Source organism: Rhineura floridana, chromosome 4 (assembly GCF_030035675.1).
Source record: "Rhineura floridana isolate rRhiFlo1 chromosome 4, rRhiFlo1.hap2, whole genome shotgun sequence".
Lineage (NCBI taxonomy): Eukaryota > Metazoa > Chordata > Lepidosauria > Squamata > Rhineuridae > Rhineura > Rhineura floridana.
In genome coordinates this window covers 211,438,370-211,454,015 of record NC_084483.1, presented here as the reverse complement: position 1 = coordinate 211,454,015, position 15,646 = coordinate 211,438,370, and the positions used below count along the sequence as shown (strand labels likewise).

At 51.6% G+C, this 15,646-nt stretch overlaps 1 protein-coding gene across 2 annotated transcripts in view; it reads right to left on the bottom strand.

Moving 5' to 3' along the window:
• The window catches only part of NRBP1 (nuclear receptor binding protein 1), a 40,211-nt gene that overhangs the window by 9,992 nt on the left and 14,573 nt on the right, over positions 1-15,646 (bottom strand). The window contains exons 3-8 of one of the 2 annotated variants that reach the window (XM_061625986.1): positions 15,372-15,494; positions 14,969-15,070; positions 14,784-14,873; positions 14,435-14,475; positions 13,689-13,783; positions 8,724-8,837 (exon numbers count right to left, since the gene is read on the bottom strand). In XM_061625986.1, coding sequence (XP_061481970.1) covers positions 8,724-8,837; positions 13,689-13,783; positions 14,435-14,475; positions 14,784-14,873; positions 14,969-15,070; positions 15,372-15,494 — 565 coding nt within the window. The remainder of the gene's footprint in view (positions 1-8,723; positions 8,838-13,688; positions 13,784-14,434; positions 14,476-14,783; positions 14,874-14,968; positions 15,071-15,371; positions 15,495-15,646) is intronic. The other variant, XM_061625987.1, reaches the window with a different exon arrangement.

Genomic DNA, 15,646 nt, shown 5'->3' with positions numbered 1-15,646 from the left:
CTCCCCAGTGAGGCAGAAGAGATATTTCTGGCCCAGTCTGGGAGTGTCCTGCAACCCGTGTGGCCAGGCCTTTGTACGGCAGAGACTCCTGCTCCTCTTGCCTCAGAGCCCTACATCAAATGAAAATCTGACAACTGTTTGAAAGCTAACAGGTCAAACAGGTGAGCAGCTTTTCCATTCATGCTGGACTTCCAGTTTTTGAAGCCCAAATAAAACTTCAGAAGAAGCTACAGATCTTTCACACACAGATCCAGGTTAAATACTTCAATGAAGCTACAATTTCCAGAAACATACTGTTCACCCTCATGGTCGCCTCATCTCAGAAAGGATATTATAGAGTTGGAAAAGGTTCAGAAGAGGGCAACCAGAATGATCAAGGGGATGGAGCGACTCCCTTACGAGGAAAGGTTGCAGCATTTGGGGCTTTTTAGTTTAGAGAAAAGGCGGGTCAGAGGAGACATGATAGAAGTGTATAAAATTATGCATGGCATTGAGAAAGTGGATAGAGAAAAGTTCTTCTCCCTCTCTCATAATACTAGAACTCGTGGACATTCAAAGAAGCTGAATGTTGGAAGATTCAGGACAGACAAAAGGAAGTACTTCTTTACTCAGCGCATAGTTAAACTATGGAATTTGCTCCCACAAGATGCAGTAATGGCCACCAGCTTGGATGGCTTTAAAAGAAGATTAGACAAATTCATGGAGGACAGGGCTATCAATGGCTACTAGCCATGATGGCTGTTCTCTGCCACCCTAGTCAGAGGCAGCATGCTTCTGAAAACCAGTTGCCGGAAGCCTCAGGAGGGGAGAGTGTTCTTGCACTCGGGTCCTGCTTGCGGGCTTCCCCCAGGCACCTGGTTGGCCACTGTGAGAACAGGATGCTGGACTAGATGGGCCACTGGCCTGATCCAGCAGGCTCTTCTTATGTTCTTATGTACCCTATGACTCTTACCATATCTGGAGCAAGAAATGCCAGATGTCCAAGCTGGATTTAGAAGAGGCACCACAGATCACATCACAAACATACGTTGGATAATGGAACGGACCAAGGAATTTCAGAAGAAAATCACCCTGTGTTTTATAGATTGCAGCAAAGCCTTTGATTGTGCAGATCATGAAAAACTATGGAATGCTTAAAAGAAATGGGGGTGCCACAGTATCTGATTGTCCTGATGTGCAACCTATACCCTGGACAAGAGGCTACTGTAAGGACAGAATATGGAGAAACCGACTGGTTCCCAATCGGAAAGGGTGTGAGACAGGGGTGTATTTTATCACCCTGTTTGTTTAATCTATATGCAGAACATATAATACAGAAAGCAGGATTGGACCAAGATGAAGGTGTGAAAATTGGAGGGAGATATATCAATAATTTAAGATATGCAGACAATACCATACTACTAGCAGAAACCAGTAATGATTTGAAGCGAATGCTGATGAAAGTTAAAAAGGAAAGCACAAAAGCAGGACTACAGCTGAACGTCAAGAAGACTAAAGTAATGACAGCAGAAGATTTATGCAACTTTACAGATGACACTGAGAACATTGAACTTGTCAAGGATTATCAATACCTCAGCACAGTCATTAACCAAAATGGAGACAATAGTCGAGAAACCAGAAGACGGCTAGGACTGGGTAGGGCAGCTGTGAGAGAACTAGAAAAGGTGCTCAAATGCAAAGATGTATCACTGAACACTAAAGTCAGGATCATTCACACCATGGTATTTCCGATCTCTATGTATGGATGTGAAAGTTGGACAGGCGGATAGGAGAAAAATCAACGCATTTGAAATGTGGTGTTGGAGGAGAGCTTTGCGCATACCATGGACTGCGAAAAAGACAAATAATTGGGTGTTAGAACAAATTAAACCAGAACTGTCACTAGAAGCTAAAATGATGAAACTGAGGTTATCATACTTTGGACACATAATAAGAAGACCTGATTCACTAGAAAACACAATAATGCTTGGAAAAACAGCAGGGAGCAGAAAAAGAGGAAGGCCAAACAAGAGATGGATTGTTTCCATAAAGGAAGCCACAGACCTGAACTTATAAGGTCTGAACAGGGTGGTTCACAACAGATGCTCTTGGAGGTCGCTGATTCATAGGGTCACCATAAGTCGAAATCGACTTGAAGGCACATAACAAGTCGTTCACCAGAATGGAGGGGGAAATAAATAGGGGTCCAGGAGAACCAATTTTGTCCCTAGTTACTATGTTTACTGTGGATGATGATGAGGATTAAACTTTTATCACACTGAATTTTCAAGGGTGTTGCTCCTTTTTAATTACATTGCAGGGGCATATCCTCTGAATGTTCTCTAAAATTCTTTGTGTTCTAGTTCTATGTGTCTTCTTGATCCCTGCATATCATTGTTGGTAAAATCTAGAGGGAGGGAATTGACTGGATGGGTCCAGGGAGTGGTCAATGCCTCACTACGTGACAGAGCTATGCCCAGCACCTGGAAAAAGGCAGTGGTGCAAGTCCTCTTGAAGAGGTCGCCCTGGGACCCAGAGGTTTTAAGAAAACTACCATCCAGTCTCTAATATTCCCTTCCTGGGCAAGGCGATCAAGAGGGCCATGGGCAATCAGCTGCAGGCATGCATGGAGGAAGCAGATTATCTAGATCCATTCCAGTCTGGTTTCCAGCCTAGGTTCCAAGGCTGAAGCAGCCCCGACACCTGACTGATGACCTTTATCAGGAGAGACACAGGGGCGTTGGTTCTCTGAATCAGGAGAGGCCGTGAAGGTGTCTGGAGGCAGTGAGGGGCTGGATAGGGACCAATAAACCAGGACTGAATCCTAATAAGACAGGAGTGATATAGGTGGGGGTAACCAGTGTTCAGGAATTAGATGTACAATCTGCTCTGAGAGGGATTGTATTTTCCCTGAAGGAACACTTTTGTATTCTGGGAGTACTCCTGAATTCTAACTTGTCACTAAAGTCCCAAGTAGCTTCTGGGCTAGAAGTGCTTATGCCCAGTTTAGGCTGACTCACCCACTATGGCCATTCCTGAACCAGGATAGCCTGGCTGCAGTTGTCCATGCTCTGGTTATTTCCCGTCTGCACTACTGTAATGCCCTTACATGGAGCTGTCCTTGATTCGCCCAATCCAAAAAGACGTAATACAGCGAAAGGCCGCCCTTTCGGGCGGGAGGTGGCTGATACGGAAAAATTTGAAGTGCCACCGGAGGTTCCGGGTAGGGAGCGAGCTATGACTGAGGAGGCAGCAGCGCCGGTGATTGCCCCTCAGGGCCCGGACGCAGTGAGTTTGATGGAGGAACAGCTGGGCACCTTGGAGCTGGAAGGCACCGTGCGTTGGGACGGGCGCCTCACCCACTTCGTAGCCAGCAACTTAGAACTTAGCTTCTGCCTGCTCCCATGTCTTTGTTTCATCGTGGCTTTCTGCCTGCTTGCCGCCACTCCATTCAAGTTCGCTGCTTGGGGCGTGTTTTACCCTTTTGGCTTGCTTACTTGTTTGTTTGTTTATTGGGTCGTGGGCAGATATTTTACAACTTTATTTGCAGATATTATTTATGGACGAAGTTTGATGCGGAGGAGTATTCTTAATACCGGCTGCTAGTGTTGATGTTTGGGTGTATTTTAACTTGTTAGTTTGTTTGTTTGTGCGTGTGAATGAGATTGTGTGGATGTGTTTGTGTGCGTTTATGTGTATTTTATGTGTTGTTGTGTGAATGTGCCTGTTGTGTTTTAGTATTTTTAAATATGTGCCTGGGACAGCATATTTTGCATTTAACGGGGAGGCTTTCGGGGGCCCCAATTAGCGTAGTGACGGGTTATGGGAGGTATGGCGCTAGGAGGAGAACGTGCCAGGTAAGGGGAACTCGCCCCAGACAAGTTGTGTCTGTGCCTTGTTCCGGTTCTCCTCAAGGCCACAGAACTGCTGGTTGTTCTATCAGCCAGCCCTTAGATCTTCAGGTGCTGCTTTTGAATGCCAGGTCGGTATATAATAAAACCTCCCTTGTCCACGACTTAATTGTGGATGAGGGTGGCGACCTGGCATGTCTAACCGAGACCTGGGTGGGTGAGCAGGGAGGAGTTGCTCTCTCTCAGCTTTGTCCACCTGGGTATACGGTGCAGCACTATGGTAGACCTGAGGGTCGGGGAGGCGGGGTCGCTGTGGTCTATAGGAGTACTTTCTCTCTCACGAGGCATCCTGTCCAGATGGCGACTGGTCTAGAGTGCCTCCACCTTGTGCTGGGTCAAGGAGACAGACTGGGAATCCTGTTGGTGTACTGCCCACCTTGCTGCCCAACAGCTTCCCTAGCTGAGCTGACAGAGATAGTCTCGGAGGTATTGCTGAGGTCCCCCAAACTTGTGGTGTTGGGGGACATCAACATTCATGCCAAGACTGTTTTATCTGGGGCGGCTCAGGACTTCATGGCCTCCATGACAACCATGGGGCTGTCTCAATTTGTTACTGGCCCAACGCATGTATCGGGTCACACTCTTGATTTGATCTTCGCCACTGGTCATGGAAATGGTGATCTGGAGGTGGGGTGTTTTTCATCTACTCCATTGTCATGGACAGATCACCGCCTGCTGAGTTTTAGACTTACAACGACTCTTTCCCTCTGCAAGGGTGGGGGACCTATTAAGTTGGTCCGCTCTCGGAGGCTTATGGATCCTATTGGTTTTCAGACGGCTCTGGGAGTTTTTCCAGCTGATAGTACTGGCGCTCCTGTCGAGGCCTTGGTCGAACTGTGGAATACGGAGATGGCCCGGGCTATTGACACGATTGCTCCCGCGCGCCCTCTTCGATGCAGAGCTCATACAGCTCCGTGGTATACCCCGGAGCTGAGAGTTATGAAGCAAGAGAGAAGGAGGCTTGGGTGCAGATGGAGACGAACTCCAGACGGATGCAGTTATGCTTTGGTAAGTGCCTCTACTAAGTCGTATATAAAAGCGGTAAGGGCGGCGAAGAAGTTTCACTTCGCTGCCTCTATCAGGACATCTCTCTGCCGCCCTGCAGAGCTTTTTAGGGTTGTACGAGGACTCTTACATTCTGGTCCTCGAGATACTATTGAAACATCTGAAGCTCGCTGTAACGACATCGCAGGGCACTTCCAAAATAAAATCGCATGCATCCGTAGGGACCTAGACTCCGATGTTATGACAGACGAATCCATTGAAGCGTCCAGAACACGGTCTTGTCTTTCATTATTGGATAAGTTTCAGTTGGTGCAGCTTGAGGAAGTGGACAAGGTACTTGGATTGGTGCGGGCGACCACGTCTGCTCTAGATCCTTGTCCATCTTGGCTGGTCAAGGCTAGCAGGACTGGTACCACCGGCTGGGCCAAGGAAGTGATAAATGCCTCCTTGAGTGAGGGAGTAGTCCCTAGTAGCCTCAAGGAGGCAGTAGTGAGACCTCTTTTGAAGAAACCTTCCTTAGACCCAGATGACCTGAACAACTATAGACCGGTGGCGAATGTCCCCTTTTTGGGCAAGGTTCTGGAGCGGGTGGTTGCCGGGCAGCTCCAGGTGCTCTTGGATGAGACCGATTATCTGGATCCGTTTCAATCCGGTTTTAGGCCTGGTTTTGGCACTGAAACAGCCTTGGTCGCCCTGTATGATGACCTTTGTCGGGAGAGGGACAGAGGGAGTGTGACTCTGTTGATTCTCCTTGATCTCTCAGCGGCGTTTGATACCATCGACCATGGTATCCTTCTGGGGAGACTCGCGGAGTTGGGAGTTGGAGGCACTGCTTGGCAGTGGTTCCGCTCCTACTTGGCGGATCGTCACCAGAAGGTAGTACTTGGGGAACATTGCTCAACTCCTTGGACTCTCCATTGTGGAGTCCCTCAGGGGTCGATTTTGTCCCCCATGCTTTTTAACATCTACATGCAGCCTCTGGGTGCCGTCATCAGGAGTTTTGGAGTGCGTTGCCACCAGTACGCTGATGACACGCAGCTCTATTTCTCCTTTTCATCTTCTACAGGTGAGTCTGTGGATGTGCTGAATCACTGCCTGACCGCGATAATGGACTGGATGAGAGCTAATAAACTGAGACTCAATCCAGACAAGACTGAGACACTGTTGGTGAATGCCTTCCCTGCACAGATGGTGGATCCTTACCCTGTTCTAGATGGGGTTACACTCCCCTTGAAGGAACAGGTTCGTAGTCTTGGGGTTCTTTTCGATCCTTCCTTGTCTCTTGAGGCGCAAGTGGCCACGGTGGCAAGGAATGCGTTCTACCACCTTCGGTTGGTAGCCCAGCTACGCCCCTATCTGGACAGGGATGACCTCGCCTCAGTTGTTCATGCTCTGGTAACTTCTAGGTTGGATTACTGTAATGCGCTCTACGTAGGGCTGCCCTTGAAGACAGTTCGGAAGCTTCAGCTAGTGCAAAACGCAGCAGCCAGACGGCTCACGAGGACCAGCCAGTCAGCGCATATAACACCTGTTCTGGCCCGTTTGCACTGGCTACCTATTTGCTTCCGAGCCAGATTCAAGGTGCTGGTTTTGACCTATAAAGCCTTACACGGCGTGGGACCGCAGTATCTTGTGGAACGCCTCTCCCGCTATGAACCGACCCGGTCACTTCGCTCAGCGTCTAAGGCCCTCCTCCGGGTACCAACCCATCGGGAAGCCCGGAGGACAGTTACTCGATCTAGGGCCTTTTCTGTAGTGGCCCCCGAATTGTGGAATAGCCTCCCCAAAGAAATACGCCTGGCGCCGACGCTTCTATCTTTTCGGCGCCAGGTTAAGACCTGGCTATGCTCCCAGGCATTTTAAAGCGTTTAATGTTACAATTTTAAATCTCTTTGTTTCAGTTTATTTATTGTGATATTTTGTATTTCTGTACTTTTAATCTTTTGTACACCGCCCAGAGAGCTATTCGCTATGGGTGGTTTAAAAATGAAATAAAATAAATAAATAATAAAATAAGGCGGTCCAGAGGCCAGAGCAGAATGCAGCTGCTAGGCCGGCAAGTGCAGCACTGCAATGGCAGTGTGTGACACTGGTCCTGAAAGCACTGCACTGGCTGCCAGGGAGCTACTAGGACGTAAAGCCCAAGTAGCTAAAGGAAAGCCTTCCCCAGTGTCAACCATCTCGAATCCTACAACCAGCGGGTAGCGCTGCCAGCAGGGGCTGCCCAGCTGGCAATGAACTGCGACGAAGCCTTTCCAGTGGTGGCTCTGTTTGTGGAATGCCCTCTCTAGTGAGGTGTATCTGTCTCCCTTATTACTGACTTTCAGGAGTAATTTGAAAACATTCCTGTTTACCCAGATGTTATTTGATGGCTAAGGGAGACTCTCCCAGGAACTCAGAGATCATTACATGGAAGAATGTTTTCAACTGTTTCTAGAACGTTTTAATTGTTCTTAGAATGCTTTTTGTTGTTGTTGTTAAAATGTTTTGTTGTAAATGTGTTTGCTGCCATGGGCTCCTTAGGGAGGAAGGCTGGGATATCAATTTAATAAATAAAAAATAAATAACAGCCATTCAGTTTCTAAGTCCACATAATGAAATCTTCCTCATGGTTACTATAACATAGATGGTTTGGGTTCCACTTTCAACCTTTATTCTGCCCCCCCCCCTTTTCTTAACCAGCAAAGACTAAGATACACTCTGGTACCTTCCAGTGCAGCAAGTTATAGTTCTCTCTTTTATGGATATACTTGTACTTATCTGAATAAATGTAAGGCATTATACTTTAAATTTCAAAAATATTCCACTCAATATACTTTTATGCACTAACCATGTCCGTACACAAAAAGCATATTCTATATGCTGAAATGTGGTTTTATACTGCATGCCCAAAATGGTAAATTTGCTTAAAAGACGTTCTTCTGCTTGGGGGTGATGTGGGGGAGCGTACCATACGCACTTTGCAGGCAGAAGGCCTGGGAGTCAAGCTGTGGCATGTATTGTTTGGGATCTTGGGCACTCAGATGGAGCAAGACTGAGGTGCTGCACCAGACAAGAGACACTGAATCTCGAGACCAAAAGTCTTGACTTGGGATAGGCCAGCTCTTGAAGGAGAAATCCTGTAGAGCCTACTTAATAGAGTGCCAAGTTAACTCTCATGCAAAAAACGTTTGCAGAACACAGCTAGCAGCTATTTTTTTTGCTGCCTACTGTCCTTGGGATCCAGCTCAAAATATTTCACTTTCCTAAAGTAGCAAGATAATTTTGCATTTAATAAGTATTACAACTTTCCCCCAACATTACCAGGTTTTAAAATGTCTTAATGTTCTCTCTCCATAGCAGATGAAGATGCAGCCCTGTGTGAGGGAAAGATGCTACCTCGGTTCCTCCAGCAGAAGGCTGGCTGGTGTTCGGCCAAGGAGGAGGGATTGCTTTCAGGAGACACCCACCCCAAAGAGGCCTTGGACAGCTGCAGCTTCACTGGACTCCATTCTTCAAGATCCTGAATCAAGTCCATTTTCTGTATTTTGCCAGATGAGCAAGCACTGCTTTGTTTTGTAGACTTTGCTCTGCCTCTGGGCAGGACAAGGACTTTGCCAAGCTCTGAGATCCCCGCCCCAGCCTCTGAAGCCTACTGGAGCATACCGGGGTATGCCACACACTCTCACGTCACAAAGACCGCAGCCTTTAAAAAAAGGAAAATGCTGAGCTCTGCTCCCAACAAAGACTCCCTTCTGCCGAAGACATTCCATGCACAGCTGAAGCAGCAGCAGGGCAAAAAGTCGCTCCCTGGCACCCTCCTCCTCCTCCTCCTCCTCTTCCCTTTACCTGCCACCTCTGCACCACGGACACCACCTCTCCTCTCGGCCCAGTTCCAGTCCAGTTTCCACCGGCTCCACTCCAGTGGAATCGCCTTGACCAAGGTTCCCAAGGATTTTTTGCCTGGCCAAAGCGAAGGGCTCCTTTCAGTCCTCAGCCTCAGAGTCATCAACCACCCTGGGGCTGCTGTGTTGGGAAGACACCCGCACGGCTCTGGGCTCACCACTGGAAGATCTCCTGGCCCAGGCCATTTCCCCCTCTTCAACATTCCCCACCACCACCAACCCCAGCAGCGCCTTCTGCCCCCGAAATTCTCCTTCAGCCCATTCTTCTCCAAGACGACCAGCCTTATGGCAAGGATCCAAACCCACCCAAGGGGGGGGGTCTGCCAGCTGTGGGTTAAGCAGAGGGCCCTTCCCCACCGCAGCCTTTCCTAAGGCAGGAGGCGACAGTCCCCCCAAAGACTCCAGGAAGAGCATTTCCAGCTCCAGCCTGGCTCCCTCTTCAGGCAGGCGACACGCTCGGCAAGGCCAGTCCCAGCCACTCCTGAACTCATCACCAAGCAAGCAAGCTTTTTTGTAGCGAGCCAGTGGTTCAAAAGCCACCAGCAAGCAGAACCCCAACCATGGCCGGAGGAGGAGGAGGAGGAGGAGAGAGCTCCTCAACAGGCACCAGCAGCCCGAGGCGCATGCAGGGGCAGCCATGCAGTGGGAGGAGGAGGAGGAAGGCAGGGCTCCTCCTCCTCCTCCCCATCAGAGTCCCAAAGGGTGAAGGAGCAAGGGAGGGACCGCTGTGCTTGGGTGGGCAGACAACTGTGCCAGCCAGCCTTGAAAGCAAGGCACTCTGGTGGAGGAGCTTCATATACACATATATGCAAAGTGAGGCTCTCACATATATATATATCTGTCTATATATATATCTCTATCAAAAAGGTCACAGTCACATCACAGAGCAGATAGCTTTGCTCACCATTAGCAAAAATCCTATGAAAGACTGTTGGCAAGAGAGAGAAAGAGAGAGGCAGCCCATAAGCGGGAAACAAAACAAGACAGACACCCGTGCACTGAGCGGAGGAAGGGCCAGCCTCTCCCCTCTGCAGCTGGAACCCCACTGCAATGGCTCAGGGACAGATGGTGCCTGCCCACCAGGGGGGGGTGGGAGGTGAGGGTTGGGGTGCTTCGGGGCTGGAGGCCCTTCCTGCACCAGCTGAGTCAGCTGGCAAGGCCATGAGGCCTGAGCACAAAGCCCAGAAGGTTCCCTTTGCCGCCGCCCCTTCCCCAGGGAGGCATCGGGGACGCAGTGAGACTAGGAGACCAGCCCTCTGGAAAGAGCCAGCTGCCAGGTGAGCCCAAGGAGCAGGTTCCCCCCCTCCAAGCCCAGCCCAGCCCAATTCTGCTACCGGAGGCAGGAGAGGGAACGGCCTTAGGCCAAGGCAGCAGAGGGCACGCAACATGGCCGCACGGGCCCCTCTCTGCCCCTTTCCTTGCCCCATCCCGGGTTCCAGTGGGTCACAAGGCCAGGAAAGCCTGGAGCACTGTTGCCTGGAGCCCTCAACGCAGCCACACTCCTCTCAATGGTCCCAGACGGGAGCCCATGGCAGCATGGCCCCCTCCTGCCTCATAAAGCCCAGGGGCCCAGCAGCCTCTCCCCTGCCCCATCCCTCTTCCCACCGGAGGCCACACTCCCAGAGAGTTCTCCCCCCCGACACTGCCCTGCAATGCTTCAGGGTCTCCACCTCCTCCGTCACCACTTCTGCTCCCCTCACAGGCTGCCTCTCGTGTCGCTGAGCTGCAGGAACCTCCTGGACAAACCTGCCAGCCACTGGGATTGCAAGAAGGCCCCTCGCCCATCATCAGTGGAAGGGGGAAGAGGAGAAAAAGAGAGGGAGAACAGGCTGCTTTGGCTTCCAGAGGAAACCAATCTGAATAGACTGGGGAGGGAGCGGAGGAGGAGAAGAGGCAGGAAAGAACAAAGGGTCTCTGAAGGCGGTGTGTTAGGAGGACAGAGTTCATGTGCTCTGATCCCCCAAAGCCCAGCCCCACACCCCTTGCTCCCATGCCTGGGGGAGGGGAAGAGCCAGGCTGAGCCACAATGGCCCCAAGCAGCACTGCTGTCCTTGTTTCCTCCTCCCCACTCTCAGAGAAGGGGGGAACTGGCTGATCCTCAAAGGCAACCACTGGCCCATTCCCCCTTACATATAAAAATGACTTGCCAAGAGGGTGCGGCAAGGGTGTATTTGCAGGTGGGAGACCCAGACTGGCACCAAGGAAGCAGAGCACAGCTGATGGCTGGAGGAGAGCCCATGCCTGAACCGCTCAGCTGGGACCAGCTCTGTGCCAAAGCCAGGCATGAGTGATACCCCAATAAGCATTTCCGCGGAAGCTGAAGCAAACCCTGCCCCAGTTGAGGATGGAACCCGAGAACTCCTCAGTCCTTCCAGGCTAAATCCATACAGCACCAGGCCAGGCTCTTCCTGCCAGCCAGCCAGCCACCTCAAAGCCTCTTCTCAGTCGAAGGGGTGGCCGGAGCCATTTCCTGCCTCCGTCTTGGGCATCTGAGGACATCCGTTTGCCTTCCTGACAATGGCCCACCAGGTGCTGACGTCTGGACAGCCAATGGTAGAGCAGGGCACTCATACTTGCCCCCGGTCTCCCAAGGGCACTGCCGGCTGGCGTAAAGAAATCCCTGGAGCATTTTGAAAAACACAGCATGTGCAGCCACTTGCTGCGTCACCCACTCGGCTGAGCCACTTCCGGAATCCCAGCAAGATGGTGCCCAGGCAAGAATGTCAAGCAGAAGCCTTGCTCTTCCCCCAAACAAGCAGGCCCAGACCCTCTGCTGTGAACGGGAGCTTCAGGGAAGGCAGCAGAGCATGCCTCTCTTGTGCTGAGGGAGTAGAGCGCTCTGTGCAACACGGAAAGTTGTCAGCAAACACCTGTACTAGCATTCCTCCCCTGCACGGCTGAATCTTCTGGCTTGACGGAATTCCCCAGCCAAGCACACATCAGGGGCTCTCCAACACTGGAGGCACTCAAGAGGGACAGCCATCTGTCGGGAATGCTTTGATTTGGATTCCTGCACCGAGCAGGAGGTTGGACTGGATGGCCTTAGAGGCCCCTTCCAACTCTACCATTCTATGATTCTATGATCCAGGCTCCCTTCCTCAACAGCTGGACAGCCCCACAAAGCACAAGCCAGGATACACTCTGCTCCGAGAAGAGTTTGCGGCTTCCTCTCCCTTCTGCTGGAAACAGCCAGATGAACAATCTTTGGTTCTTTATGGCTGGACATATTTTATCCGACTATCACAGATACGAGATTGTACAAAGCTAAAATAACTTTTTGCTTTGCGGTGCTATTTGTAATTCTTGAAAATTTAAGGGGGAAGAAACTCTGCTCAGGCAATGGGGAAGCGGCACTACAGTTATGGTTTGTTCAGCACAACAATTTCTCCTTGCATGATGAAACGACTCCCCCCTCTCTTCTCCCCCAAAACCTGCTTTGGGACTTCCCCCAACCCTCTGGAGCAGATTTGGGGAGATCACGGGGCATGCGCAGGTGGTGGAGAGGGAGGGAGGGAAATCCCTTCCTGCTGGCACAGCAATTTGGTTGAAAACTGCCCAAAGTTTGCCAAGGCTCCAGAACATTCCAAAGTTTGTTCTATGCTGGTGGAGAACCTGCCCACGGGAGGAGAGCAACACCAAGAGATGCGCCTGTAGATGCAGCAGCAGCAGCAGAGGCCCTGGCAGCAGGGAAGCCGTTGCACCAGCCACCTTGAGGTCCATACAAGACTCTTCCCTCCACCATCCTCAGCCAAAAGCATCCAAGTGCAGAGCAAGCTGGGCCGGCCAAGTGACGGTTTGGGTCAGAAGCCCTTTGCCTCTCTGAGAGGCAGGGGAGGAGCCCGTAGTCTGTGCGCTCAGCCAGGCAATGTTTTGACCTCTTCCTCCTCTGCAGTGTGATGCCAAGCCACATGGAGCAAAGACCAGACTGGAGCTTTTGCAATCCTTGAAGGCTTTGCTCTTAAAGCAACTTTAGGCCAGCGGTCCATAATGCAACACACACACCCCACTCAACCCAGCACTTGCATCCCTGGGCAGCTCTAGGCTATAAAGGGTTTTATACCAATTTAAGGGCCACAGCTCCCCACAGAAGAGTCCTGGAGACTGCAGGAGCAAAGAGGTCTCTATTACAGAGCCTCAGTCTATGCTCTCTGCCAGGAAAGCCAGTGCAACTGTAGTGCCAACATGACCTCTGGGTACATGCCACGGGTGACCCAAGCTCTCTCCCTTGCTACAGGAGAGTTCTGGCTGGTCTGCCCCAGAAGTTCTAAAGAAAACCCAGAGAACTGCCTAGAATCAGCTAAAGTGGTACAATCCGTAATCTGCACAAGACTACCACAGAAAAGCACAAAGGGGAACGCTGGGCAAAGACGCCTGTGAACCAGAATAGCCACCAGCACCACGTGATGACAGTAACATCTTGTTCATGTGCTCACTAAGAGCTCTCTGTTGACATCCCAGAAAGCAGCCAGGCAAAGAACTCCAGGCTGCCCTTCCCTTTCTGCAAAGCCTCTGCAAGCGGTTTGTCCAAACACAAGACCGGCACGGAAGCCGTGAGAAGAGAAAGAGTGCTCTCTTGAGGGGCCAGAGGCCACTGGCAGCAGGATTTCCTGCCACTCAGAGGTCAGGAAGTCTAAGCAGAGGAGCTCCAGTCTGGCCAGTGGTGGTGGCAGCGGCGGCAGCTCAGGGCCACACGTGCTCAGGCAGCAGAGGAGTTTCCCAGGAGGCTTCCAGAAGTCAGCAGCAACAGCTACAGAGAGAGGCACCTAGGCGGGACGGGCAGGAGGCGTCTCCCAGGAGCCCCTTTCCTTCCCAGGGTTGGCATAAGAATTTGTTGCAGGGCAGGACGTGGCACAGTGGCGAGGGACCCCGCCCCACTTCACTGGCTGTGGCTCCAAGAGCACGGTCTCACCTGACCCAATCTTGATCAAGCCGTTGTGCTGGATGAAGATGGTGTCACAAGTCAAGTTCCCATGGATGATGGGGGGGTCACAGGAGTGAAGATAACTGGAACAAAACACAGGAAACAGTGGGCCCCAGAGGGCAGAGGCAGAAGCACCAAGCCCCAGCCCAGCCTCCCCCAACAAATAGCTAGTTTCAGAGGGCAAAACTGGGACATCGTGCCTGGTGGTGTCACAGACTCCCCAAAGGAGAAATGACAGCCCCCCTCAGCACAGAATGGAGGGGGCACAGAACTGCCGCCTCAGGGTTCAAGAAGGGGAGGACGGCCATCAGCAAAACAAGTCCCGCAGAAACTGCCGAAGCAAGCCAGGAGCAATGCCTCTCCAATCACCCACCCACCCCTGATCTCTGGAGAACATCAGCAGGCAGACTTCAAAAGACAGCCAATCCCGGCCTTCAAGTCTCCTACAGGAGGCTTTGTTGGGCTACTGAGACTCCACAGTCTGTGGAGGTCACTAAGCCCAGAGAGATGAAAAGCCCCACCACCATCACTAGACCGTCTCTCTTTCAGTCCTTTTCTGTTCCTCAGAAATGCTCCCCACTCAAGCCATGCAAGCAACAAATTCCAGGCCTTCTGCAGACTGCCCGAAGAGGCGTGCATGCATTCCTCCTCCTCACAAGCAAGCACACCACACTGCCTCCCGTCATGAGATGCCCAGTGCCACCCTCCCCTCCACGGTGTGCAAGGTCACGTACCTGAGAGCTGAAAGGATCTGAGTACACCAGCGCTTCCAAGCCTGCAAGACAGATCAGGGGAAGAGGCTCTAAGCAACGTCCCCTACAGTGGCACCCTCATGCCAGAGCAGCACCCACACACCTTCCTTCCTCTCCCCTCCACCCGCGGGCACTTCTGCTCCATTGACCATCACCACCCCTCCTGCACACCTCCTCATGGCACCTATAGACCGATGGCTCCCGGCAGGAAGAAGGGAAGCAGCTCCGCAGCCCTCCTGGCCAAGGGGGCTTCAAGCATCTGGGGGGAAAGGAGAGGCCTGCACAAGCAGGATGCTCAGGGCCCTGTGTGCTGGGGGTGAGGAAGGGTCACCTTTTCATTCATGGTCTTGTGGTTCTTCTTTGTCTTCTTCAGAAACTGCTTCAGGCTGCCAGAGGACATGTACTCCGTGATGAAGATCACCTGGTAGGGAGGAGGAAGTTACCACCTGCTGCTTCTCCACAAGCCTGTCAGGAAGACAAGCGATAGCGGGGGGGGAGGTGTATCACCCCACTTACTCTGGCCTTGTTCTCCTTCACGTCTGCCCAATACTTGTGGAATTTCACAATGTTGAGGTGCTCTAGTTGGATCAGGTTGTCAAAGACAGCTTTGACCTTCTCCTGCAGTGACAGATAAGAGGGAGGTCAATACCCCAAGAGCACAGCACCCACAAGCGCCACAAGCCAGGGCTGCTCCCTTCGCATGCAGCCTTCTGCCTACTGCTGACCCCAGCCTCCCTGCTCTGAATGGGAGCAGCAATGGGAGGTCAGCTAGGATGGCTCACCAGGCAGCAGCCTGCAATAATCCAATGCAGCTTAGCCCTCCCGTGGGGTCCCGCTCTGCTGGGATATATGACGCTGACATGCTGAGCATGACACCCTTTGGGTGTCCCTACCTACTCCCCAACCCTGGCTCACCAACCTCCTGAAGCTTAAAATTCTTGCGCTCCGAGAACTGGACCTCGTTCCAAACCACTTCCACCCCTTCTTCTGTGTCCATTGCCAGATAGGCACTGTCAATCCCAGGAACATTGCGTTGATTCACCTGGATGGGAACAGGCAGAATTAAAAGCAGAGATTCATAGAGCCACAGAAAGGGAGGGTTGCTTAGGTCCTCCTGCTATGCACAGGGAGACCTGCACTTGCAAGCCAGGCAACTACTGAGGGCAGATGCAGTCCAGAAACACCAGCTCAAAA